A 25,660-nucleotide genomic window follows, 5' to 3' on the forward strand; every position below is an offset into this window, starting at 1 on the left:
GTGCCAAGGGTAAGCTCAGGAGGAGCGTGGAGGGCTTGGATGGTGGGAGGGGGAACAAGAAGGGGAATGTGGGAAGGCAGTTAAGGAAAGAGCATGGAGGAGAAGGGAGAGGCTCTCCTGGGTCCATCAAGGGCAAGCCAAGCTCAGGGAATGGGAAACTGGGAAATTTACCCCATGGAAAGATAACCTTGTCATAAGGAAGAGATAAGCTCATTTCAGAAGGACCAGGCTGGGAGTATCCTCTTCCCTTCCCAAAATGATGCTGAAGGCAGGAGGGGGATGCAACATGTGGGGAGCATCCCCATCCCAGGGATACAGATTTCTGGGGAGTATTCTCACCCAGGGATGCAGCATTTCAGGGAGTACCCTCACTCCAGGGATGCAGTCCTTTGGGGAGCATTCTCACCCCGAGGATGCAGCAGTTTGGGGATTTGGGGACCTCCACCCCAGGGACACAGAATTTTAGGAAGCATCCTTTGATGGATGAAGAATTCTGGGGAACATCCCTGTGCCAGGGATTCTTGGTGAGCATCCTCTTGCCAGGACCATCCCTACTGCAGGGATGCAGCTTCTCAGGAACCATCCCTACCCCAGCGATGCAGAATTTGGGGAGCATTTGAGGGACTCTTGGGACCCATCCTCTTGCCAGGGATGGCACACTTTGGAGAGCATCCCTACCCAGCGATGCAGAATTTGGGGCAGCATCCCTGGGGCTCCCCGCGAGGCCCCCAGCCCCCGCCACCGGAGCTTTGGCCCCGTGTCCCGGCCATCCCGGCTCGCTGCCCTCCGGAGCAGCCTGGCACAAAGGCTCATTGTGGGAGCGCCTTTCAAGCGAGGCCAGGGAACGGCCGCGCTCCCGGGAGCGGGGAAAGGCCGCTGGAAGAGACGGAAAGTTGCTGTTGGACGAGGTTCAGAGGCCGGGGCTCTGCGGGAGGGAGCCGGGGGAGGAAAGCAAACAGCGGAAAGTGCTGACTCCGAAAGGCAACCCCGGCATCCCACGGCAGCACCCCCGGCACGGGGAATGGGCACCAAAAGTGTCCCAGCGCCTCCCAGCAGCCCTGAATCTCCTTTTGCCGGTGAAACGTGCTTGCTGTGCCCGGGAACCATCAGCGGGTGTGCACATCCCGCACGGAATCACAGAATGGCTTGGCTTGGAAGGGATCTTAAAGATCATCCAGGAGAGATCACCCAGGAAAGAGCCAAGCTCGTCCCCTGCTGCTCAGCATCCCATCCTCCTCCTTCGGCCTCTCTCTCCCCCTGCACCCTTCTACTGCCTCACCCTTCTCCTCTTTCACCACCTCCTTCCACCTCCCTGGGATCTCAGGGAATTCCAGAGAGCCCTTCCCTCACTTCAGCCATCAGCAATTCTCAATTTCCCTCAAACAGCACTTTCAATGTCTCATTTCAAGGCACCGATCCGAAAATGTCCCTTTTCCTCGCTGTTCTCTACTGGGAGGGCAGCTCACGAGTTCCCGGCTGTTTTGGGGCACAGGAACGCCCTTCATCCGCAGCCATCCCCCTGGATCCGCTGCTCCATTGCTCTGCTGGGTGTGTGCATCCCTGGATAATCACCTGCTGCAGTCTGGAAAAGCCTTCTGCCCGCTCTGGCTCTGTTCAATCCCACACCTGAGCAGCCACACAGCAGCACCCGGGGCCGGCACACCGGGAGAATCCTCCTCCAGCTGCCATCCTCCACACAGGCAGGCTTTTCTTGCTGGGGAGGACTTCACTCCCAGCAAACCCTTCCTCTCAGCTCAATTCTTTCATGAAGCTCATTTATTCCATGATTCCAACGGATCCATGGTTTTGGAGAAGACTGAATTCCAACCTGAATAATTATATTCTGTGATTCCAAATTTCCATGTTTTTTATCGACAGCTTGGTTTCAGGATGCTGCAAAGGGGATGGATTTTGAGAGAGCAGAGCTCTCTGGCTGTGATGGATTTTTCCCTGGGAAAAGCTCTGTGTCTCTCCCCAAACTCCGCTTCCCCATCCCAAATCTCACTGCAGCCGCTGGTGGCACGGAGACCCTCGGGAAAAGGAGGGGACATGGCAGGGACATCAAGGGAGGTGCATTTGCTCCGTGTGGCCCTCCCGGTGCTGGGGGAGCAGGGCAGTTAATGGGTTAATAATTAACGGGGATCTGTTAATGGGCATCACCCCCGGCCGAGCTCCAGGTGCGTGGGGTGCCCCGGGCCGAGGGTGTTTTTAGTGCGGGTGTTCCCCAGGCTGCGATCCCTGGGGAATGCAGCGGGGTTCGGGCTGCGGGGACCTGCTGCATCCTCAGCTTCTGCAGGGAGGGACCATCCCCGCCAGCCGCCACCTCCACCCCTTTGGGCTTCGGCTGCTCCCCCGGCCCGAGTCTCGGCACGGCTCCCTTTGGGAAGGAGCCGCTGGATGTTTATTTTCCCGGGACAGCCGAGCAGGAGCCCCGGCGGCTCCAGCTGCGATGAAAAAGCCGGGCCGGGATGAAGGGAAAGGCGAGCCCCGCTCCGCTCGGAGCTGCAGGGAACGGGCCGGGAGCTGTCCCAGGGCTGGCCCCGCTTCGGCTCCGTCCCCTCCGAGCTCAGGGATCGGCTGAGCCCGGGACCTCGGCCCGGCTGTCCTGAGGCCCAGCAGAATTCTCCACCCTCATCCTTCAGTTTCTCGGGATTGCTGTTCCCTGCACGGCTGCGAGTTGTTATAAACGGAGAGAATTCCTAATCCTGGATCCACGTTGCGTCCCCCCGTGTCCTGTCCACTGTTCCTGGTATCCAACAATCCCGAGTGTCACATTCCTGAGCAATGCTCTGATCCCCTTGGTGCTGACTCAGTCAATCCAGCGTCACTGGTGTCCCTCGGGAATTTCCCATCACGCAGGCTCCTCTGGACAAGCATCAGCTCCTGCTCCATGGACGTCTCCCAGATGCCGGATTCATTAATCACCACTTCCAGAAGCTCAGGCTCCAATCGAGCCCCATCCAGCTGGGCACAGCAGCTTTCCTCCTGGCTGGATGAGGACAAGGAAACACCAGAGCCAGCAGAAAATTCCCTGCAAAAAGCATCCCAACTCCTGTGCAGGCTTGGGAGTTGGAATCGTGAGTCCTTCCAACCCAGGATATTCCATAAAGGATTCAAATGTGTTTTATTCCAGGCTCTGAAGCAAAATGGTGAAGGATTTGGAGAGTTCTGAGGTGGATTTCTCCTCCCCGTGGGCCACATCCATGAGGAAAGCGAATTCCCAGCACATCTTCCCTCTGGTGGCCGTGGGATCAGGAGATTGCCACAGCCGTTCCCTGAGATCCTGCTGAGGAAAAAACCACTCTCAAAGCTCCTTTGGGCTGGTGAACCACAGATCTCCCATGCTCCCAGTGAGGACTTGGGATGAAGGAGGCTTTGGAAAGCCTGGAATGTGGATCCATGATCCCAAAGTGAGAGGGAGCTGTGGGGAGCATCACACCACCACAAGCTGCGATGTCAGCCAGGCCCTTCTTTCCATAAAACCCCAATTCCAATAATGAGAAAAATAGAGAAATTGCTGGAATTTCTACAGTTTTGCATTGTTTTCCCACTTTCTGTCCCAAATCTAAAGAGGAAAGGCAAGGAATAATCACACGGACACCAAGGGTTAGGAATTATTCTTCTTTTAATTTCACATGGTTTAAAATACGATATGAAATAAGGCTACAGTATATAAAAAACTCTCCAGCAAAATGATGTGCCAGCATCAGCAATTAAAACAAAACCAATCCCCTCCTTCTCTAGGAATTCAATGGAGGAGGGATTTTATTTTTCTTTTGAATCCTTTAAAAAAAACCAAACGGAACCAGACACAACACACGGACACACACACACATCGCTACATCTCTAAGCTACCTCAGCTCAGGTTTTTTTAAAAAAGCACCTGCTTTTTCCTTGTTGTTGTTTTTTTTTTTGTTTTTTTTTTAAATCTCACTTTTAAACTTTTTTTTTTCCCACTTTTAAAAAATATAAATTATATGAAAATACACGTTGGAAAATAGTTGAACAGCACAATATAACAATCTCTTTTTTTTTTTTTACTTCTAAGTTTATCAGCTTAAAAAAAAGTGTAAAACCAAAATAAAACAAAAAAAAAGACTTTTTTTGTTTTTTGTTGTTTTTTTTTTTTTTACTGAGGCAGTTAATTCCTGGAGATATTCCATTATAACATATATGTATACATAGACTTATCCTTTATTTAAACCTCTTTGGAATGTAGACAACAGCTCCTGGGTGTTACATAGACCCTACCAGGGAGCAGAGCAAACCAAGGCATCCCAGTTTTCCAATGTTCACAAGGAACCAGCATTTGAATCCTAAAATCTCAGAGAAAACCCCTCCAAAAAATCAAAACTCAGAAGGTGGAGACGTTTTCTGCAGCATCTGGATTTATTGGTGCTTTCTGGGACTGGTTTTTGGAGTAGGTGTTGGTTTGGGAAGACAAGAGAAAGTGAAGTTTTACATTATTCTTTATTTTTTTGCCCTGTTTGGTTATTTCTCTCCCTGACCAGTAACAGCTGGATTGGGATGGTGGGAGTGTGGGAATAACATGGATCTCCACTTGGACACAGCACAGGGTCCAAGGACTATGATGATCCCACACATGGAGATGGAGAGGGACTGGCAGGAAAGTGCTTGTGGTTTTTGTCATTTTTGGGGTGGGTTTTATCATTATTGGGTTTTTTCCTTTATTTTTGACTTCCCAAATATCAACTGTCAGAGCCCACAAAGCTGTTTGCAAGTAGGGCTCAGGCTCTGCCAGGGGGGCCAAGGGGACACCAATCCACATGGAAACAGCAGAAAATGGGCAGGACACAGAAAATATCCCAAAAACTCACCCAAAGCACCTGAGACATTCCAAAGCAAGACAAAATGACCCCGTTTCCAACACTATCTGCAAGGGGAAATTCACTCCTGTGTGGAGAAAGCAGCACAGGAGGGAGTCCCAGCCCTGGCAGATCTCCATCATCCCTCTCAAATCCATCCCAGGTGGGAATTAACTGAGCTTTCATGGACTTGGAGCTCAGAGGGTTTGGGTTGAGCTCATCTGGCTCAGCACAGCCCTCACCAAAGGCCAGCAACGAAAAGCAGAAGGAAAAAGGAACCAAAGCAAAAGAAACAAAGAGAAATCTGCACATTTCCAGTGTATAAACAACACCCATCTCTGGGATGGCCTCTAGAATGGGAATAAAAGCAAAGGAAAATAGGAAATGATGGAGCTGATGTGTCTGGGACTGTTCACTGAGGCTGGGAGCTGGGAGGGAAAAGGGTGAAAAAACAATGGAGAAACTCCAGCCAGAGGTTCCTTCCAAAAATCCAGAGCTGCTTCCCATGGCTCCCCCTTCCTAACCTCTAACCATCTCCCCAAAATCACTGGGAACACACAGACTCAGCTTGGAAACCTGGAATAAGCACAGTGGACGAGGGATTTATCCTGGCAGGGGGACAGGGTTGTAGCCAAAACTGCAATTCCTCCTATTGGAGGGAAATTTTATCCCATTCTTTTTCTTTTTCAGATGGAGTACCTGAGAAACCAGGAGGGATGTCCTGGGACACGGCCCACTCCAGGGGCAGGAGCTGGGATGTCTGGGAGTCCCTTTCTAAGGGTGAAGAGGGATTTAAGTGACCCATGATGGGCAAGCTCAGGGCCCTTTGCAACAACCAGCAACATCCCCAAAAAATCCTGTGATGGAAATCCAAGCCTTCCTGTTGGGATGTTCTTTACCAGCTCCTCCCTGTGCACTCTGTGCCCTCACAGCTCTCCTGGCTCTCTGTCCAGCTGCCCAGCCTTGGCTCAGGCTGATCTGTCCCAGACCCTGTGGGGGTCTCATCCATCATATCCCTATTTTCCTTTCCTCCCTCCAGCTTGGCCAGGCTGCCCCCATTCTCCTCCTCCCTGCCTGCCCGAGGACACGAGCCCAAGTTCCACTTCTCAGTGGGCAGCGTCCCTTTCCTCCTTTGGGGTTTCCTTCACCTTCCTTCCATCCCCTCTTCCCTCCTTTCCACCCATCCCAGCCTTTCCTTCAGACAACCCTCAGCACCTGAGTGTAACAACCTCCCTTCCTGGACCCCCCTCTGCTTCCACCCCCTTGGCAGGAGCTCCCTCCTGACCCTCCCATTTCGCCTCCAACCCCCCTTTTATAAGGACACAGCAGTTTTAGGGTACAGAAGTTTTAGTTGTACCCTACAACGAGCAGTTTTAGGGTACAGAAGTGCTGGGTGCCCCAGCTGCAGAGGGAAAGGAGGAGAGCCCAGCACCTCTGGGCATCACTTTGGGATTGGGCTCCCCTCCAGCTCTGCCCCTGGGGGTGGGGGTGTCCCTGAATATTCTGGATATTTTACAGATTCCTGTCCTGCCCCCGCTCCATGGGGATCAGGAGTCACTCTGCAGCACTCTGGAAAGGCTCTGAGCCCCAATTCCCAGCTGTCCCACAGCACCTCTGGAATGAACTCCGTGCCCCAAAGACACACACAGCACACACAGAGAGGGGATTTTGGTAAAGTACAAAACACTGCCTTTAAATGCAATCACCCAGAGGAGTGAAAGATTCCCTTGGGCAGAACTGATCTGCCTTTGGGATATGGGAACAACCTCTGAGGCTCCAACTCCCAGCAAGAACACCTGAGGGGTGGGGGATTGTCCTCAGCCTGCCCAGAGCATCCCTGGGAGCCCTGGGACCAGCAGGAGTGACCCCTCCAGAGCAACCCAGCTGCAGGAAGGGTTTGGGAGGCCAAAGGGAGGGAGCAGCTGCCCTGGGAGCAATCCTGGCCCTGCCTGGTGTGAGCAGCAGCCCAGGAGGCAGAACGAGCCCATTTGCAGGGACAATTTCCTTTCTGCTGTGCCCACACACGGCCATGAAGACAGAGCTGCTTGAAACAGGAAGGAAAAAACATTTCCTTTTGGGTTTTGAACATTTTCCTGATTTTTCCCCTCAATTAACTTGCATATTTTCCATTTACCACGCTGAAAACATGGGAATTTCTCTCCTTTCTCCTTCCCAAAAAAAGTTTTCTCTAAGCACCAAAGTGTTCCTTGAGCAAAAGAAGTGATTTGGAAAACACAAAAAGACATTTTCCATGGAAATTTTGAGAGGGTTTGTGCAGCCAGAGATAAAAAAATAGCAGGAATTTCAACCAGCATTATCAGCACAGCGTGTGGGGCTGGAAACATGAGTGGCACCCCCAGCCAGCATCAACAGGAGCCACTTTGGAGTTCATTTTCCCATCCCAGTCCCAGCATTCCACTTCTCCAGTGGGGTCTACATAAACTAATTCCTTTTCCTCTTTTTCCTCCCTGGGATAAAACTCTCTGCTGGCAGAACAGAAACAAACACACACAATATTGCAATACTGAGACCATCTTAGAGCTTAAGACTATTTAGGAAAAAAAAAAAAAAAAACAAACAAATACTGGCACAAAATTTAATAAAATAAAACTTTAAAAAAAAAATAAAAAAAGTCTTGATCCCTCCTAGGAAAAATTCTATCTCTTGTAGAAAAGAAGACAATGGACAGAAAGTTGATGGAACAAGAACAACAGTTCTTGTTTTTTTCCTATATTGCCCCTCCCCAAAGCAAGAATATTCACCCATTTTGGTTTTCCAAAAGAAAAAAGTTTAAATTCCTCAAATCCTCAGGAATATTGTCATTCCTGACCTGCCAGTTGGTGTGTGAGCAACCAAAGGGATCCATTCAATCCCACTTTTTTCTAAACAGCCAAGGGTGGGGAGGGGACTGTTGGTTTTTTAAGTGAGCTACATTTTTCTGGCTTCCTTAAAACTCAGAATTTTCCCCCAGAAAAGCCTGTCTCAGAGCTTTCAGGAAATCAACAAAAACCCATCCTTCCCAAAAGTTTTCCTCTTCCTCCCCCCTCTCCCCCAACATCCTCAAAGCCTCGAATCTGAGTGGCCCTTGAAAAAAAACGAGCAGAAGAACAGCGAAAGTGAATAAAGAAGAGCCACCAAACGAGTCCCGTGGGCTGTCCCCGCGGCCAGCGGCGACGCCGTGTCCCCGTCACTCGTCGGCGTCGGGTTTGACGTCGAGCATGGCGTGCAGCTCCTCGGGGGTGTAGCCCAGCAGGCTCTGCAGGTCGCACACGAAGCGGTACACGTAGCGCTTCCCAGCCGTCTTGTGGATGATGTTCTTGTCGTAGTAATAGCGCAGCCCGCGGCTCAGCTTCTCGTAGTTCATCTTGGGCTTGTTTTTCCTCTTGCCCCATCGCCGGGCCACCTGCGGGGAGCGAGGACAGGGAGGAAAGGTCAGCCTGGCTCGGTTGGGATGTCTGTGTCCATGTTCCCTTGCCAGCAGGAAGGGGGAGGATTTCCCTCGTGGTTAAGGATCGATGCTGGGGAAAACCAAGCTCTGTGCAATGGCAGACCATGGCAGAGCGCTCTGTGAGCATTTATCGGGATAATTTCGGGTGCTACCTCAGACATAGCCTCATATCCCAAGTCCTTCAACCCTTTTTCGGGGTTTCTCTTCCACCTTCTGCCAGATCTAAACCCGATGGCACCAACATGCAACACCCAGTGCCCGTCACTTTTGCACTTTGGCAGCCTGCAGTCACTCATGGAGTTATTTAGGTTAGAAAAGTCTCTAAAATCATGGAGTCCAATCGTTCCCCAGAACACATCCAAACAGCTTTTAAATCCCTCCAGGATGGGGACTCCATGGGCAGCTGTGCCAGGGGCTGGACAGCCCTTTCCATGAAGGAATGCTCCCTAATAACCTCCCCTTGTGCCACTTCCTCTTGTTCTGTCACAGAAGGGACCAAACCCCACCTTCCAGGGTGACAAAGATCACAAAGGAGGGGACAAAGATCCCACCTGCTCCCCAAAGCAGGGGACAGCCCCTCACCTGTACCCAGCCTTTCTGAAGAGCTTTGCCACTGCTCCTCTCCCTAAGGTGTTCAGCTACTTCCCACCAACACCACCACAAACCCCCGCCTCCAAAGGGTGACTGCACCACAATTTTCAACAAATTTTCAGTTGGACTCTGATTCCTTGGTTGCCCACAACATATCCAAGACCAGAACAAAGTGGCTGCCCAAAGGGATGAGGAGAGGCTTATCCACACCAATATTTCTGAGGAGTTTGGGTTGTGCACTTTATTCCAGGGCACTTTACCTCGTCTGGATCTGAAAGTTTGAACTCCCAGCCATCACCCGTCCAGCTGATGAAGGATTGACAGGACTTGTCAGTGAGCAGTTCCAGCAGGAATTGCCACAGTTGGATGGGTCCACTGCCTAGAAATACAAGGGAAACACGGGATATTAATGCCAGGAAAAGCACAGATCATTCTATCACAGCAGGGGAAAAATTCCCATGCAAAAGGTGCTCACTGAATAAAATAAAACCTTCTGTCAAAAGCAGCCACGAGCAGCCACAGGGCACAAGCTGAGCTGGGAGTAAAACCCTACAGGTAACAAAGCTTCCTATTTGCAGGAAGAGCTGAATATTCATGCCCTGGAATGCTTCACGTGGAGTTACATAAATAGGATTATTTTTCTGGCACACAAACAGGAGGAGTCACTGCCTTGGCAGCCGAGCAGCACCGATCCCTCTGTGCCAAAGAGCCGCCGGCCACGGCTGAACTCCGGCAGACTCCACTTCCCGACCTTGACTCTTTGCTCTGTGCTGTTGATTGAGATAAGGGGGACCCAGGTACGAGAATTCCTGGGCCTCTTTCCAGGACGTGTTGCTGCAGGAATGGGCTCTGCCGGCTTGTGGGGAGGGTGAGGGCACACAGAGCTCCCCAGCCCAGGATCTCCTCGTCACCACCTTGGCACAGCCTCAGCAAATCCATGAGGAACCTCCCTGCGGCTGCTGCTCCCCTGAGCCAGCTGGAGAGGCACGAGGTGATGTGGAGCATCCCTTGCCACGGGTGTTCCACCTGTCCTTCCACACCTGGTCTCCATCTCCCCTCCAATCACTCATTTTGGCCATCCCAGTTTGTGTCAGGGCACCCACTGAGCGCCTGTGGCTGGCTTTGGCTGGAGTCATGGAGAACTTCTGAAATCCTCATCTCTTCCTTGGCCTTGTGTCCCAACACAAGGTAGAGGAGAAGCCCTGGAGCTAAAATCTCTTTGATGAACAACTTCCAAATGTGGCCACACCCCAAATACTGCACTTAGCTGTGGGCAAGGTGTTTTGGCAGAGACCCTGCCATGGTTTAAACCTAGCTTGGAATAGATCACTAATAATGACAATAATTACAACGAGACAGCCGGAGGTGAGAGGAAATTATTTGTCCCACACAGAATTGCACAGGCTGGATTAACTGGGGTAATCCCAGTGCTGACAGCACTGAGCAAAGCTTCAAGCAGGGAAAGGATGAGTTATGGGCTCAGGAAAAGGGATGGAGCCCAGCCTGTTTCCAGGAATGCCAATGGATGCTGTCCGAGCTGTGGCTGCAGGACAAGCCACGGAGGGAAGGGAGGGCTGCTCCCCTTCTCCACAAAGTTTAAAATGACTCAAAAGCTGCTGGGGAGGAGGAAATGAGAGAGCTGGCTCCAGGACACGGGAATTGCCGTGTCCCATCCAGCCTTTCCCAAAATGTTTCTCCCCTGTTATCCCTGTGGAAGTGCTCCAGGGGATTGTCAGTGCCAAGCCTGGGGACTATCACAGCCACAGGCAGGGCAAGGCAGGGAGCTCCTGGCTCCTTCTGCTGGAAATGGGAAGGGACTCAGCAGGGAAAGGCTCCAGCCCGTCACTCCTCTGGAGCTTGCCAAGATATTGACTCCACAACTGAGCTCTCCAGTAGAGATGGAGCTGGATTATCCATGCCAAAATGAGGGAGGAAATTCAGATGACGCCTTTGCCTCTTGTTGAAAGGGAAGAGCAAAAAGCCTGGCCTGAAGTGCCACCACATCTCCAGACTCAGGGCTATTTATAGCAGTGAGCTCTAAATGCAGAGAAAACACTGGGAAAACAGTTTAGTGGCTGTCTGAGGTCTTCCACAGGTGAATTCCCAAGGGGATGAGTTCTCTTGGCCCATCTGACCTTACACCAACTCCCCACACACAGCCAGGGAGCATCCAACACCCAAATCAAGTTAACAGCGACACAGCCCAGGGAGTCCAAGGCCAGCTCCATCCCCTCCCACTGATTTCTCTCCTACCCAACTGAAGAAAAAGGATTTTTAGTTGATTCCTTCCCCAAAATAAGAGGGATGGAAATTCATCACCTGGGTGCCCAGTTCTTGGGCAAGGAACTGCCCTCAAAACACCCCTGGGCCATCCTGGCCCTGTGCAGGATATTTGGAGGTTCCAGCCTCACTAACCCCAAGCCAGTGGCCAGTGCCATTCCTGTTTGGCTGCCAGCTGGCAGGGAGAGGTGTTGGGAAACCCAGGAATTCCTGCCCTCTCCTGCAAGCAAGGTAGAGCTCCTGCCACCACCCCCAGTGCCACTCTGCTGGGTATTTTGGGATTTCCAAGGAAGGGGTGTCTTCCTTGCAACAGGGATTCCCGGGGTCTGTTCCGAGCTGCCTGCAGGACACGTGTAAAACCCCAGATTCCTCTCTCTGGACAGGCAGTTATGTGAGGAATGTGTTTATGCAGGGCTCCAGGCATGTCCCAGCTCCTGTAAACACCCCCTCCCTGCCCGAGGGGGAGGCAGCCAAGCCTGGCAGATGTGGCACTGCTCGAGATGGCAGCGGGGTGGCAGGAGCCAAACCCCAGCACATGCCCAGGCCTGTGCCCCAAATCAGCGCTGGCAGGGAGGAGAACAGAGCAGGGAGCAGTGCTGGAGGTCAGGGCATCATCTGCTGCAGCTGTAATTAGTGCTGGGTGCGGGATCTTCACAAATGAGCCACTCTGCAGCCAGCAAGGGGCAGGGAATACCTTCCCATAGGATTTCAAGGTGGCTCATGCAGCAGTGCCACTCCCCTCAGTGTCACAGGACAAGCAGGAAGCTTCTAGGCTTGTCCCTGCACCCCAAAGTTCCTCATCCACAGGAGCTGGGAGCAGGGCCCATTTTCCATCCCTCCTGCTCCAACCCTTGCCCTCATCCCAGTCAGGGCTGGAAATCCCCATCAGGGTGCCAGGCTGGGATCACTCCATGGTACAGGCACACACAGCCAGGCTGTCCCAAGACATCCCACCACGGGATCTGCTGCCTTGCTTATCCCAAAACAACCACCAGTTCCTGCAGCCTGGATTGGGATGCAGCTCCAAGGGTGAGGTGGAGGGGCCCAAGGCAGCTGTTATGGCACTGCTCCCTCCACACACATCCAGGGGCTTCCCAGAGCAGACCCAGCCCTGGCTGGGGACTGGGGGCAGCCCTTGCTCCACAAAAGACAAGGCGAGGACTCAGAGGGGTGGGGGTTCCTCCCACCCCACAGAGACCTCCTGCACCCACGGAGCTGCTAAAAATAGCACCCACAATGGGGGCCCTGTCTGGCCTTGGTGGCACTGAACAGGGTCCTTCAGCAGGGACTGTCACAGCACAGGAATTCTGCAGCGTCAGGGGGAAAATATTCCTCTTGAGCCGGGTGACAGTCGGAACTGTGGGAACCGGGAGCTGCTGGCCGAGCGGGGCTGCCTCAGCACCGAGCTCTGGTGGTGTCCCCAGAGCGAAGGGTTTGGTGTCACGCCATCCCTGTGCCATCCTTCCTTGGTCAGGACAGGTTCCCCACCTCCCTCCCAGCCTCTGGGGTACCGAGCTCTGCTGGATGGGGCGTTCCAGGGGTGCAGTGATGGTGGCACTGCCCTGCTGGGGCAGACGGGCACCACACGGGGAGGGCACAGCCCCAGCCCCGACATCTCTCTCGGGACGGTTTTACACATCCACCCCTCCCAACGGCCTCTGTTTTGTTTCCCTCGGTTCAAACAAGAAGACAAAAAAACCCCACCTACCCCAGCGAGGCACTTCTGCCTGGTGCTCTGCGGTTTGTGGTTCCAACCCCACAAAACAAATGGCCCTGGCAACGTCTCCAAAACACTCACCTGCCCACCCTGCCCACCCCCTCTGATGGCACCACGGTCCCCAAAGCCCCCAGAGGGTTGGGAGTGCTGGTCCCCATCACTCCCTTGTCACACCAGTTCCCACAGCTCCTCCCCGGGCTGGTGCAGGCATCAGACACCGCAGAGCTGTGGAGATCTCCAAAGAGCAGGGCTGGAAAAGCAGGAGAGGACCCAGGAAGCCCCTTCCTTAGGGAGCAGCATGGCCATGATGACAGGCAGGAGAGCAGCCAGAGGGCCAGGCCAGAGCTGCTTCCCTGCTGTAGCTCCTCTGCTCTCAGGAAGGGGGTGGTGGAAGGACGGGGCTCATGGGTGGGAAGGGACCCACACAAATCATCAACTCCAGCTCCTGGCCCTGCACGGGGCAATCCCACCCCGTGCCTGGGAGCTCTGTCCCTGAACTGACCCCAGAGGCACCTGGCAAAGCTCCAGGGGTTCTGTGAGCTCCAATGCCCCTGATGTTGGTCCTGCAGACCACGAGCTGCTGAGCAGCACCAGCTGGGTGTCTGGAGGAGACACAGCCAGAGCTGCTGCCCCCATCACCCCCCAGGCTGGGGAGAGCTGAGCTCTGCCACGCTTGGGCAGCGGAGCGTGGGGCTGGGTTTGCTCTTGTCTGCCAGGTGGGGCAGGAGCCACTGAACCGGCCCCGGTCCCACCCTCGAGTCCCCACCCAGGGGAGCCCAGAAGGGCACTGAGCCCATTGGGCCCTGCCTGAGGCAAAAGCAGGCAGGAGCTGCAGGGTGGTCACCCTGAAGTGCAAGGATGGGCGAAGGGCACCACAGGAGCAGGGTAACAGCAGCCCCTGCATCCCAGCAGGGCCCCAGGAGCTGCAGAGTGCAGGAGGAGGGTGCCTGCATCCCCAAACTCCCATACCCTGGCTGCTCCAGCCCTGCAGGGAGGATGTTGCTGCTTCCAGGAACGCTGGTGCACAGGCTGGGGAAGGCGAGGACAGGGCAGGCCACTGGAGTGTGGCAGGAAAGGGGACAGGAAGGCACCTGCTGGCAGATTTTTGGGTGCTGATGACCACGGCACAGGGGGGATCTCGCCTGTGGAGGCTTCAGAGCAGCAGCACAGCAGCAGGGGAGGGGCAGCAGCACCTGAGCTGTCCTGAAAGAGACCCACTTTCCTTGGCACTGCCTCAACTCTCTTGCAAAACAGCAGCTGTGCTTTCACTGCTGGTCACAGATAAGCATCGCTCACAAACAGAGGCTGGGCAGGCTGTGCAGCACAGGCAGCTCACACACTGTACAGGGCTCAGAGACACATCTGCCCCACGCTGCTGACAGCCAGGTCACAGCAGGGTCCGGCCTGGGCAGCTCCAGCTCCGTGGAGGGAGAGTTCTGGGTGGGATAACATCTGTGGAGGAGGCTGCTCCTGCACTGCCTCCTCAATTCCCAATGCCCAGCAGGATCAGAGGGTGGCATTGCTCTGAGAGGGACACTCAGGACATGGGTGACATCAGCTGGAAGGGGCATTAACTCTTCAAGTGCTGGCACTGCCTTTAAAGGGTTCAGCACCTCCCTAAGCAGGCCCAGAGCAGAGCACAGGCACCCATACAGCCCCAGCCTTGCTGATCTGTGGGATCAGGGCTTGGTGTGCCCCACCTCACCTCTCCCACCCCTCTGGACCCCTGGGAATGGCCCTGCTGTGTGCTCAGTGATGTGGAGCAGCGGCTCTGGCCCACAGCAGCACCAGCACTTGGCTGGAAAGCCCCGGGGTGTCAGTGCTGCCCACCACAGAGCAAACAAACCCCACTGCTTGGCTCCCAACCCACACAGCTGCTCGAGGGAACCCAAACCCAGCTCAGCTCTGAACAGCCATGGTGAACCAGCAAGGCCTGACCTCCTGCAGCACCAGGGGAGGCAGCACAGGCTGCAAACACCAACACAGGGCACACAGATCCAGCTGAGTTTATCCACCTGCTGCCTGCTCCTGCAGGATGCTGGGGGCCATGGGAATCAGAAGAGGCTGCAGGATCCAGCTATGGCAGAGCCCCAGGGGATGTGGAGGCAGAGCTGAGCTCACTTCAGCCCAGCTGGGCTCAGGCATTGCAGGGATCTCTGCCCACTCACACCAAACGTGGCTCTGCTGCTGAACCAGGGAGCTTAGACTGAGCTCAGCTGAGCCAGCGTGAGGTTTAGCAGTGAACACACATCCTGAGCCATCCCTTGCCTGGATTTCATGGATGCACTCTGTGTCATGGCAAAGTAAATAAAACCTGGCTTAGTGTAGAACCTCAGAATCAGAGAACCTCCTGAGCTGGGAGGGACCACAGGGATCATCCAGTGCATCCCCTGGCACTGCACAGACACCCCCAAACCCCACCCTGGCCATCCCTGGAGCTCTGTCCAAAGGCTCCTGGAGCTCTGGCAGCCTCGGGGCTGTGCCCATTCCCTGGGGAGCCTGGGCAGTGCCAGCACCTCTGGGGGAAGAACCTTTCCCTGATGTCCAACCTAACTCTGCCCTGGCCCAGCTCCAGCTGTTCCCTCAGGTACAATTCAAGCTGCCCAAGCTTTGACTGAGCTCCAAACCCAGGTGTCCAGGGCTGGCCCTCCCTGCAGCAATGGAAACTGAAGTTCACCAACTCCTGAGCAAGAACATTTCTCCTTCAAAAAGAAGATAAGAAAATTGCATCAACCTCTCTGTGAGCAACCATGGCAACTTGTTAAAATAGGTCAAGATGTGGGGGCAGATAAGGCAGCTCTGAAAGGCTGCTCAGAGCTGGGTGAAGAACACATCAAACGCAAACGAAGCTTCCGCCAAAATGCACCTTCTCACCCCAAAACACGCCTCTGGGGCAGATAGCATCAGAGACCTGCTGGGGCCACCTCCCTGGGCACCACAGAAACAGGGCCTGGTAACAGAGCCTGAACAACATTGTCAGGTCCTCAGAGGCAGCACAGAAAGCTCTGGGGATGGGGGATGCCATGTCCCTCTGCACCCTGCCAGGTCTAGCAGGGTCACCACGAGGTGGGTGCTGGGTGTGTCCTCAGGTGTGAAATGGAACCCCAAGGTCTCGCTCTTTTGGGTTCCTGGGCTGGCAGAGCCCTGCTCTGCTCCTTGGGAGGCTCCACCTCCTCAGCAGAGCCACCAGCAGAGCCCAGACTCCAGTTCCTCTGCTCTGGCTGCCAGACAGCATTTCCTCCCCTGAGTAAAGTAAGAGTAAAGCACAAAAGGCTGAGCTGTGCCCGAGTCCCCACTCTGTGCTCAGCTGGCCCAGGCCAGACCTCCAGCACTTCTGAATGGGCAGCCTGAGGAGGCTTTTTTGAGCTGACACAAACCCAGAGCCTGGAGAGTGCCCAGTTCTCCTCCAGGTTGAAACCCAACACGTTCTACTCGCTGTCCCTAGGACCTGCCCTCACAGCAACCCTGCTCTGGCTCCCTTGGCTTGGAAAACCCAGGGCTGAAGATTCAGGGTCTGTAAAACGGCTCAGGGGACATCTCTGGAGTCCCTGCCTGCCAGGATCACCTGTCCAGAGACCTCTCCCAATGGCAAAAGCTGGCTCTGCTGGCTTAAGTATTGCTCAGCAGCCTTTGGAGCAGGCAAACAGCTCCAGCTCGAGCATTTCCCAGTGATTCCAGATTTTCTTCTCCACATTTAAAGCCTCTCAAGTGAAGCAACACAAAAATAAATAAAAAAATCAGGCGTTCCTACTTATTGATCCCACCAAAGTGCCTGGGCCAAGGGATTCTCTTCCCAGCTCCAAGAGGGGTTGGAAATGAGGTGAAGGAAAATGTTACGCAGAGCAAAGTGTTTGGAATTGTGCTCTGGCATTGCATGAACCCAAGTCTCCCCTTCCCAAAGGCACTGCTCCAAGGACAGCCTTTGGGGTGCTAATATTCCTTGGAAAACACAGGGCCCAGCCTCTGACTTCAGCTCCTCGCCGTGCTCCAGGGGTGGCTCTTTTGCACTCTTTTCCATGAGCTCCAGCAAATGTGAAGGGAAATATCCAGCTTGGGAAAGAATGCTCCTGGTTTTGCCAGCACCTGGGTGCCTCGGTTTCCCCGACTGTTCAAACGTATCCTGGGCTCTGTGTACCCAAAGCACTTCCAGGTGCCGTAGGGAAAGGCATTGTCAGGAGACAATAGGAATAAAAATAGGAATAAAAGCAGCAACTTGTGCTCAGTGCTCACTTTTCTCAGGAACATTGATTTCCATGGCAGATTTCCCGTAGAGAATAACCCCAGGTCACAGTCCCTCCTCTCCCTCCCCACCACATCCCTCAGCCCCAGTCCATTCAGGAGTGCAGAGCTCACTCCTATTTTCTATGGACTGGGTAGAGTCTCATTCAGCAGGCAGGGCTGAGCTCTTTCTAACTAAAGCTATAGCAACAAACCACTTCCTTTTTTACACTCCTAAAATTATCTCCCCACCTTTCCTCTCCCTCCTGCTCTCCCCACCCTCACAGAGGCTCGGTGATCTCTCAGCCCCGAGATGAGCCGTGCGTGGGAGCAGACTCAGGGATCTGAACCTGCTGATGATCTTTATCAGCACTAACTCTTTCCACCAGCTGGGGCAGGACAGATGTGAATGTGCAGAGCCAGGGGAGCTGGCAGGAGGCTGCCCCAGAGTTTCCTTAAGCACAGGGGAAAGCTATGGCACAGAAGGGCTGGAAAGGATTAGCTCAGCTTTAGCTGGAAGTCCCATCCCACCGAGTTTCTCTCCTTGGAGATGCCAGATTGCTGAAGGGCTGTCATAAACAGCCAGAGTTTCCATGGCCTATCACCTTCTCATCTCTCCCAGTGCAGGGAACGGAAAATGTTTGGGATGGTTCTGGCAGCGCCCCATCCCTGCCTCACACCAAGGTACGGAGCAGAGCGGGGCCAGAGGGGAGAGGACCCGTCCCCAGCACACAGCAGGGCTGGAGATGAGGCTGCTCCTGCCCCGGGGGGGAAACCACAACCAAGAGGCCACCAGTCAGTGTCCCAGGGGCCAGGGGCTCTGCAGCACCTCGTGTTCACGAGCCAAAGCAGAGCCAGCTCCTGCCATAGCCAGGGCAGTGGAGAACGAGGCACCGAGGGCCCCGTGCCAAGGACCCCCCATGAGGGGTGTGAGCCCCATCTCAAAGGAGACACAGCCCTGGGCTGACCCCAGAGACACCCCAAAACCCTCCCCACAGCCCTGCACAGCCACACCGAGCTGGGGCAGCCCAGAGCAGCCCGAGGCTGTGCCCCAGGCCATGGGGAGGTGCTGGGGGCACTGAGGGGGTCCCAGGATGGTGCCCTACCTGTGTAGCCAGCCAGGGCAGCAGCAGGAATGACAGGCTTGTCCTTGTTCATGTCGGCCCGGTCCCGCACATAGTCCTTGAAGGTGCCCTTGGGCTTGTGGCTGGGCAGGGTGGCAGGGTAGTCCTCGGAGTCGAAGCTGTCGTAGGAGGGGACGCGCTGCAGGCTCTGGAAGGAGGACTGGCTGCTCCAGGACTGCGTCAGGCGGTCACAGCTGTCGTAGCTCTCTATGCTCTCGAAGGAGTCCTGGCCTCCCAGCTTACCTGGAGGAGGCACAGCAGGTGAGAAGGGCCTGGCCAGCACAGGATGCTTCACCTGTGCACTCTGCAGGCACAGGGCAGCTGGTGCTGGGCCTTTACATCCCATCTCCAAAGTAAGCACGGCCCAGACCTGCAGTACTTTTACCTTTGCCATTCAGAGCAGGGCTGAGCCCTGGAAAACTTCAGGCAGAAGAGCAAGGCAGAGAGAGCTGGGAAAAACCCAAATCTGAGCTCTCTACCCAAGAGTGGTGCCTGGGGCTGACTGGAAATGGTCCCTCATTTCCAAAAGGCAATGTCAGAAACATAACTCACTCTAGATACTCAAGGCTGAGCTCAGGAGCCTAAACATGGGCACTCCAGGACCTCTTTATTCAGAGGGTGGGGAGGCCCTGAGAAGCTGCAGCTGTCCCTGGATCTCTGGAAGTGTTGAAAGCCAGGTTGGACGGGACTTGGAGCAACCTGGGACAGTGGAAGGTGTCCCTGCCCATGGCAGGGGGTGGAACCAACTTAAAGGTCCCTCTCAACTCAAACTTTGCTAGGATTCTTTGATTTCTGTGATTCTCTTGCTGCTGAAGGATATTGGAGGTCTCCAATAAATCCCCCATTACATGTGCCAGCCCTATTCAAACCCTGCTCAGGCACCCCCAGCCCCTTTCATTCTGATGTTCCCTCCCAAACAGCAGCCTTTTGCTGCCATCTGTTCCAGCCAGCCCCAAATCCCCAACCAGCAGCAGGTTTGATGGAGGAGGAGAGCCAGTGGCTGAGAGCTCCAACAGCTTTTTCCAGCTCTGGTAAGGTGAGCACAGCTGCTCTGTGTCAAAGTCATTCTCTGGGGTATTTTTAGTCAAAGCCAGAGCATGAGAGGCCAGATCCTCAGCAGTGCTGATTTACACCCCCCAGAGCCAGCCATGCAGCTCTGTACTGAAACAGAGCTAAAAAAGGACCCAAAGAACAAACTGAAATTGCTGCCTCTGATCTCCCTACTCTGCCGATTGCTCAACATCTTTCCTGACAAGCTACAAGCGTAACAGGATCATTCAAGTTCACTAATTTCCCAAACCCAGCTAAAAACAGCTGCTGGGATTGTGCAAGAGCTCCTGGAGAAATTTCCATTGGCAGAGCTACCCTGAGCCTGGGCCCAGGGAGCAAATCCCAGAGGATGGGGAACGTGGAAGGGCGCTGGCACACGCCCCCAAATATTTGTTGTGTTGTAGTTTGAAGAGCACTTGCTGTGAAAAGACTCAACTACTGCAGGCCCTGCCCTGATTGCTGGCCTGGAACCACTGGCAGCTGGGATCCACTGGCTTCATTCTGCTGGGACAGCCCTGTTTCAAAGTCTCTTCTCTTTTCCTTTAGGTTTTTGAGGATTTCACACTCCAATCCTTCCCTGAACCCTCCTAAGGGGAACACAACGCTGCTGTGTGTGTGCATTAATTGGAATAACCAATTTCCTGAGCAGTCCTGCAGCACAGGCTCATTTAGAAAAGGAATTAAAATCCGACAGAGATGTGATTTCTGTCAATCCATTGGAAATCCATCTAAATTCCAACAATCACACCCTGCACTTACTCAGGAGAAGCTTCAATGGGTTTGGCAGCTCCACTTCTGAAGCAGCCACCCTCACTGACAGGGCAGAGAGAAACAAGTCCCCTGGGACCCCAAAATTTCCTCCTAAAGCCCCTCAGAAGGTGTCTGGAAAACCTTCACCCTGAGGCGATGCTGGAGGGCCTGACTTTGTGTCAGACTAACCTTGTAAGGTAAAGAGGGACATAAATAAAAATTAACCAGGCTCTGCCTGATATTAAGGCTTTCCCCTGTGCCAGGAGGATTTGTGTCTCCCAAAGGCCCTTCCATGGCTGAAATGCAGCACTGGTGTGAGCACAGCCTCTTGCAATCAGTGTTCAAATCTTTGCTACCAGCAGCATCCAGGGCTCTCTCTTCCCTCCCCTGAAAACATTTTAAGGTTTTCCCCTGAGAACAGCTGCAAAAGCTCCCTGAACCACCACACTGTGAGAATGATGAAATCACCTGTGTTAAAGAAAAGGTCAGGAAAGGGAAAGACACTGCTGAAATTTAGGCAGAAAAACAACCCCAAAAAGAGAAGTTTACCCAAAATTAAAACCCTGCTGCCCTTCTGGCTCACATCACCTCTCTCAGGAGAGGCAATAACACGAGTAACAACTTTCCTGTAATTGGCTCTCCCAGCTTGGAAAAAGAGTGAGAAAGTTCAAATGAGCTGCACGTGTGATGCAGCCCTGGAAAGCAGCTCTGCCCTTCCTGGGAAGGCAGCTCATCCTCTGCTCTCTGGATAAATGGGTTTAACTGCTCCACATCAAACCTGGCTCACAGCAACACGTCACTGTCATGAATTCTGTGCCTGGGGACACCGAGATGCCATTCAGGGGGATGGCAGGCAGGTCACATCTCTTCCCTGTGCCTCAGGTTCCCTACCTGGAATCCAGAGATAATGATCCCACTTGTGAGGACTTTGAGCTCCATGGATTAAACTTTTAGCTTTGAATGGAGACAGAGCCACATCCCCAGCCTGGCATCGCTGATGTGCTCACAAAGCAATCAGACACGTGGGCCCCACGTGCTCCCAATCTCATAACATTAATTGGGAAGGTATTTGGGCTCAGATCCTCCAAAGTGTTCAGGTGTTTAAATCCCAGCATCTCAAACAGGAATCATGTACCTGTGACTCTTTGGAGAGGAGCATTTGGGAGGGCCTGAGCTCTGCTGCTGCCTCAGCCCCTGACATCTGCACCTCGTAACAAAGCACAGAATTGGCTACAGCAGAATATTTCAAACAAGCAGCCATCAAATCCCTGAAACATAATGGATCAAGACTTTGGATCACAGAGTGCAAAACTCTTCAGAGCCTTGAACAGCAGTTCCTGATGAGAACTTGTGAAGCATTTGTGAGGCTTTGCCTGGGCTCCTAAAAAATGGAATTTCTAAAGCTCAGCTCAATTTCACTCAGGCTCGACATCAAGGCACAGCACCAGAAACATGCCATTTCTGCAGATGATGTAAAAACAGGCAGAGAGGAGAGGAAAGAAAGACATTTCTCGAGTTTTCCCTGGAGAGAAGGGCAGGGAGGGCTCAAAGCCAGCAGGGAATCCAACAGGGAGAGGGCTGTGCTAGCACTGCACAGCTCCCTGGGCGTGCCCAGCAGGGCAGGGGAGGGAGAGCAGCAGGAAAACGAGGCAGCCCCGGCTTTCAGGCCAGCTTTACCTCTGCTGGCACGGCCCATGCACATGTTGTCTGGTGTCACCACCTCCTGCTTGATGGAGAAGTAGTCTGTCTGCAGCGAGTCCTGCGGCGGCTCCCGCAGCAGCACCGAGGGATAGTCGCTCTCGTACTTGAGGGACAGCAGCTCCTCCGAGCTGATGGGGTGCAGGGTCTGGTAGGACTCCGTGATGAAGCTGGGCTCCGAGAATTCAGAGGGGGGCACGCACTGGGCGTGCTCGATGCCATAACCTGGGGGCACAACAGGAGTCAAACCCTGCCCAAAACCGGCCCCAAGGAACCAGGGCATCCCCCACCCCCACCCTCAGCTGCTGGTTTGGGAAAGGGTTCCAGAATCTGGAGATGGGCTCTAAAAATTGCAGCAGTTTAGGAAAGTAAGACGTGCCCCAGCCATCCTCAATGTGCACCAAACTCCTCCCAGGGGAGCTGCCAGACAGAAAAAGCTGGGAAATCCTGGGGAGTGGAGTCTCAGCAAAAGAGCAACAGGGCAAAAATCTTTCATTGATGGCTGGGAAAGGTGAATCCCTCCCAGAGCCACCTTCCCCTGGTGCCAGAGCCTGGAGTCCCAATCCACAGAATCACGGAATCCCAGAAGGTTTTGGATTGGAAGGGAATTTAAAACTCACCCAATCCCACCCCTGCCATGGCAGGGACACCTTCCACAACCCCAGGCTGCTCCAAGCCCCATCCAGCCTGGCCTGGGACAATTCCAGGGATGGAGAGTCCACAACCTCTCTGGGCACCCTGTGCCAGGGCCTCCCCACCCTCACAGCAAAGGATTTCTCCCTCACACCTCATTTAAATCTCTTCAGGTCAGTTGGGCTTTTTGCTGGTTCATGAAATGTCTCCCAGATTTCCACTCCTTTTAAAAAACACCTCCAAGGCAATGGGAAGTGCAGGAGTGCAGGTGGAGACTCAGCCCATTCCTTGCTAGGATCCTCCCTGGCAATCCAGAATGAAGCCTTCTCTCCCCATTCCCTCCCTTTTTTAACAGATTTTTTACAATTCCCAATGCTCAGGTGTGTCGAGGCTGCTTTCAAAGTCTGCTGAGCAACAGCTTCAAACAAATAGTGCTTAAAAAATTCAGATTCTGGCACACAAGGCTGTGTGAAAATACAGAAAGCTTCCAAATCAACCCTAAACCCTTGGAAAAACAGTATCACCCTTTGCATGGTGCAGTCCTATTGTAGTGCAGACAAATCTCTGCTAAAAGGTGCTTCCAGGCACGATAATGGTGATAATTGACATTGCTAATTGAGACTTACTAATGAAGTAGTCTGAGGTGTAGCGGGACTCGGGGTAGGTGGTGTTCACTCCGTTTGCTGGGTATGGTTTCACCTCTTCTGCAAAGAGGAAAGGAAGGAAATGTCACCAGGCTGAAGGCACACAGAGCTGTGACACAGAGCCCTGAACTTCCCAAAATCTCCTCCCCAGGTTAAACTGGGACGTTCTGAGCAACAGAAATGAATTCAGAGCTGAAATCCCCCAGAAACCTGGCTCCTTTGGGAATTCCTGCTGCAGGTATGGCCAAACTTTAACAAAACCAACCTGGCCCAAACAGCACCAGCTTTCTGAGTCAGGGCTCCAGGAGGCTCTGAGCTCCCAGCTGCATCATTTCCTTGCTTGCCTCAGCTTTTGTAGCCTCGTTCTCCTGGGGCCTGCTGAGCACACTTCCATGTGTGAGCTCCTGGAAAAGCTCCCCACACAAGGACACTTGTTTTCCTGGAAAAGCCCTATTTTTAGAGCAGCAGTAGGTGTGTACAAGGGAGCAGGTAACCCATCCCAAACCCAGCTCCTCTAACCCCAGACCTGTGTGAATTCCCAGCCTGTGCAGCACCTGATGCAGGCAGAACATTCCATGTTCAAAACCGCTTTGTCTCGCTGTCCCTGACCCCGCTCCTGACACAGAATTCTCCATGTACACACAGTCAAAATGCCAATTTTCAGCTTTCCACAGGCATAACTCACTGGGAAAGAGCCTGGAGCATGTCAAAGCATGGATTCCCTGCTTCCCATGGCTTTTTCCAAGCTCTTTGCTCCTCCTGGGCTGCGCTGTATTTGCTTTCCCACGCAAAAGCCACCCTGCCCCTACTCTGAGCAGTTTTCCGTGAACACCTGACTCATTCCAGCATGGCATTCTGGGCAGGGAGGCTGGGATGGGAGATTTGCTCTCCTTTCAGCAAACCAACGCCCCTGGGCAGCTCTGGGTTTGTGTCTGAAGCCGAGCACTGATAACTGTGAGGAGCCCACATTCAGCCCTCTCCCCTGGGGATTGCAGCCTGGAAAATATTCCCTAACAAAATGGGGGGTTGTGCAAACACAGAGGACTAATGAGAAATGCTCTGTTCCTCTCTCCACAGGGTCTGCCAAGGGGCAGGGGGTGACCACAGAGCAGGGGAGAACCTTTGGCTGTGCTTAGAGTCAAGTGCAGGGCACTGCTGAGTGCTGGTAACTGAGGGGGTTATTTTAGGAAGAATTATGGAAAAATAAGCCTGAAAAACACCCAAATCCATGCAGGGGAAAGGCACCCATATGCTGTTTTTAAACCCTGAGCAGCCTGTGGTATGTGAGTCACTCAGGGCTCCCAGGGGACAGTGTCAGCTCAGGGGACAGCGGGTCACAGCCTGCCCCAGCACCACCCCGGCCAGCAGCACACGTAAAGCCAAAGCAAAGCCAGGCATTTCAGGGTTAAGAACCACTCCCAGCACCAACAGCCCCAGTGATGATTGTGGGAAAGATGGAGAGACAAGCTGGAACCCTGGCTGAGCCTGGAGACACCTGGATCTCTTCCCACGTCACATCCAGGTGCAGAGGGAGACCCCCAGCTCCACCTGCATGGGCAGGGACAGCTCTGTTCTGTCTGTACAGCACCAGCACAGCCCAGCTCTGCTCAGGGCTGGAGATGGGCCCCAAGATTTACAGGGAACCAGTCTTAGGGGGGAGGCTGGTTATTTCTTGGAAGCTTTTTGTTACTCACCAAATACCTCATTGGAAATGTGTTCAGAGCCCACCAGAGGAGCAAAGGCCCTGCTTGTACAAGAGTGACAAAGTCACCAGTGAAACCAAACAGGGAATGGAGACTTCCTGGCTCCCAGGGCAACACCAACACCACAGAAATTCAGCTTTATTCATTTTCAGCCTTTCAGAAAACTCCTCCCTATCCCAGGCCTTTGTACCATCAATACTGCAGTGCCTGAACACCCACATGGGTCAGTGCCATCTGAAATGATGAAATTATGATTCCCACTCTGCCATAAATTTACAGCATGAAGTCCATCTCCATGTGTGGGGAATCTGCAGGAAGGAGGTGCAAACCCAGCCCTGGTGCCTCAGTCAGTACCTGCAGCACATCCCACCCTCTCCAGTGGGCACAGCACAAAAAAGTCACACAATTACAGAATCCTAGGATGGGTTGGGTTGGAAAGAACCTCAAAGACCACCTATTCCCAGCCATGGGCAGGGCCAGCAAGGAAGAAGGGCTGTGGGAAGGTGCAAGCAATGGCTCATTGCAAGAAGAAATTGGGCTGACCACAAGGTTTGGCTTTGTTTGGTTAAACTGCTCAGTGTTGATCCAAGCACTCCATGAAAAATATGCAAAACAAAAAAGGACAGACCAGATTTAGAGCCCAAGAGCAGGAAAACAGCCTGGCCTGCCCAGAGCCCGGGAAGGGCCGTGTTTACCTTCTGCAAACCACAGGTAGCAGTAAAATTAGTAATGGGCAATTAACATCCATTTGTCAATGGTTTCCTGGAAGGAATAACTGTGCTCCCCCTCCCCTTCCTGCCACCAGGGTCAGTAGGACAGCACAGGGGACATTCCAGGAAAGCAAATAGCTCTGCAGAAAAAGGAGCTGGAAAAAGAGTCCAGGTGTACTGCAGCTCCTGCTTGTGGCTCAGGTAGAGGTGCTCAGCTCCTCCCCTGCTCCTCAAAAACCATCCCAGTGCTCTTGGGCATCCAGACACA

At 53.6% G+C, this 25,660-nt stretch overlaps 1 protein-coding gene across 2 annotated transcripts in view; it reads right to left on the reverse strand.

The window, feature by feature from the left end:
• Window positions 1-3,607: 3,607 nt before the first annotated feature.
• ETS1 (ETS proto-oncogene 1, transcription factor) overlaps window positions 3,608-25,660 on the reverse strand; it is a 77,442-nt gene continuing 55,389 nt past the window's right edge. The window contains exons 6-10 of one of the 2 annotated variants that reach the window (XM_015649874.2): window positions 22,962-23,039; window positions 21,682-21,927; window positions 18,187-18,447; window positions 9,126-9,244; window positions 3,608-8,229 (exon numbers count right to left, since the gene is read on the reverse strand). In XM_015649874.2, coding sequence (XP_015505360.2) covers window positions 8,014-8,229; window positions 9,126-9,244; window positions 18,187-18,447; window positions 21,682-21,927; window positions 22,962-23,039 — 920 coding nt within the window. In that variant the 3' untranslated portion in view covers window positions 3,608-8,013. The remainder of the gene's footprint in view (window positions 8,230-9,125; window positions 9,245-18,186; window positions 18,448-21,681; window positions 21,928-22,961; window positions 23,040-25,660) is intronic. The other variant, XM_015649873.3, reaches the window with a different exon arrangement.

Source organism: Parus major, chromosome 24 (genome assembly GCF_001522545.3).
Source record: "Parus major isolate Abel chromosome 24, Parus_major1.1, whole genome shotgun sequence".
Lineage (NCBI taxonomy): Eukaryota > Metazoa > Chordata > Aves > Passeriformes > Paridae > Parus > Parus major.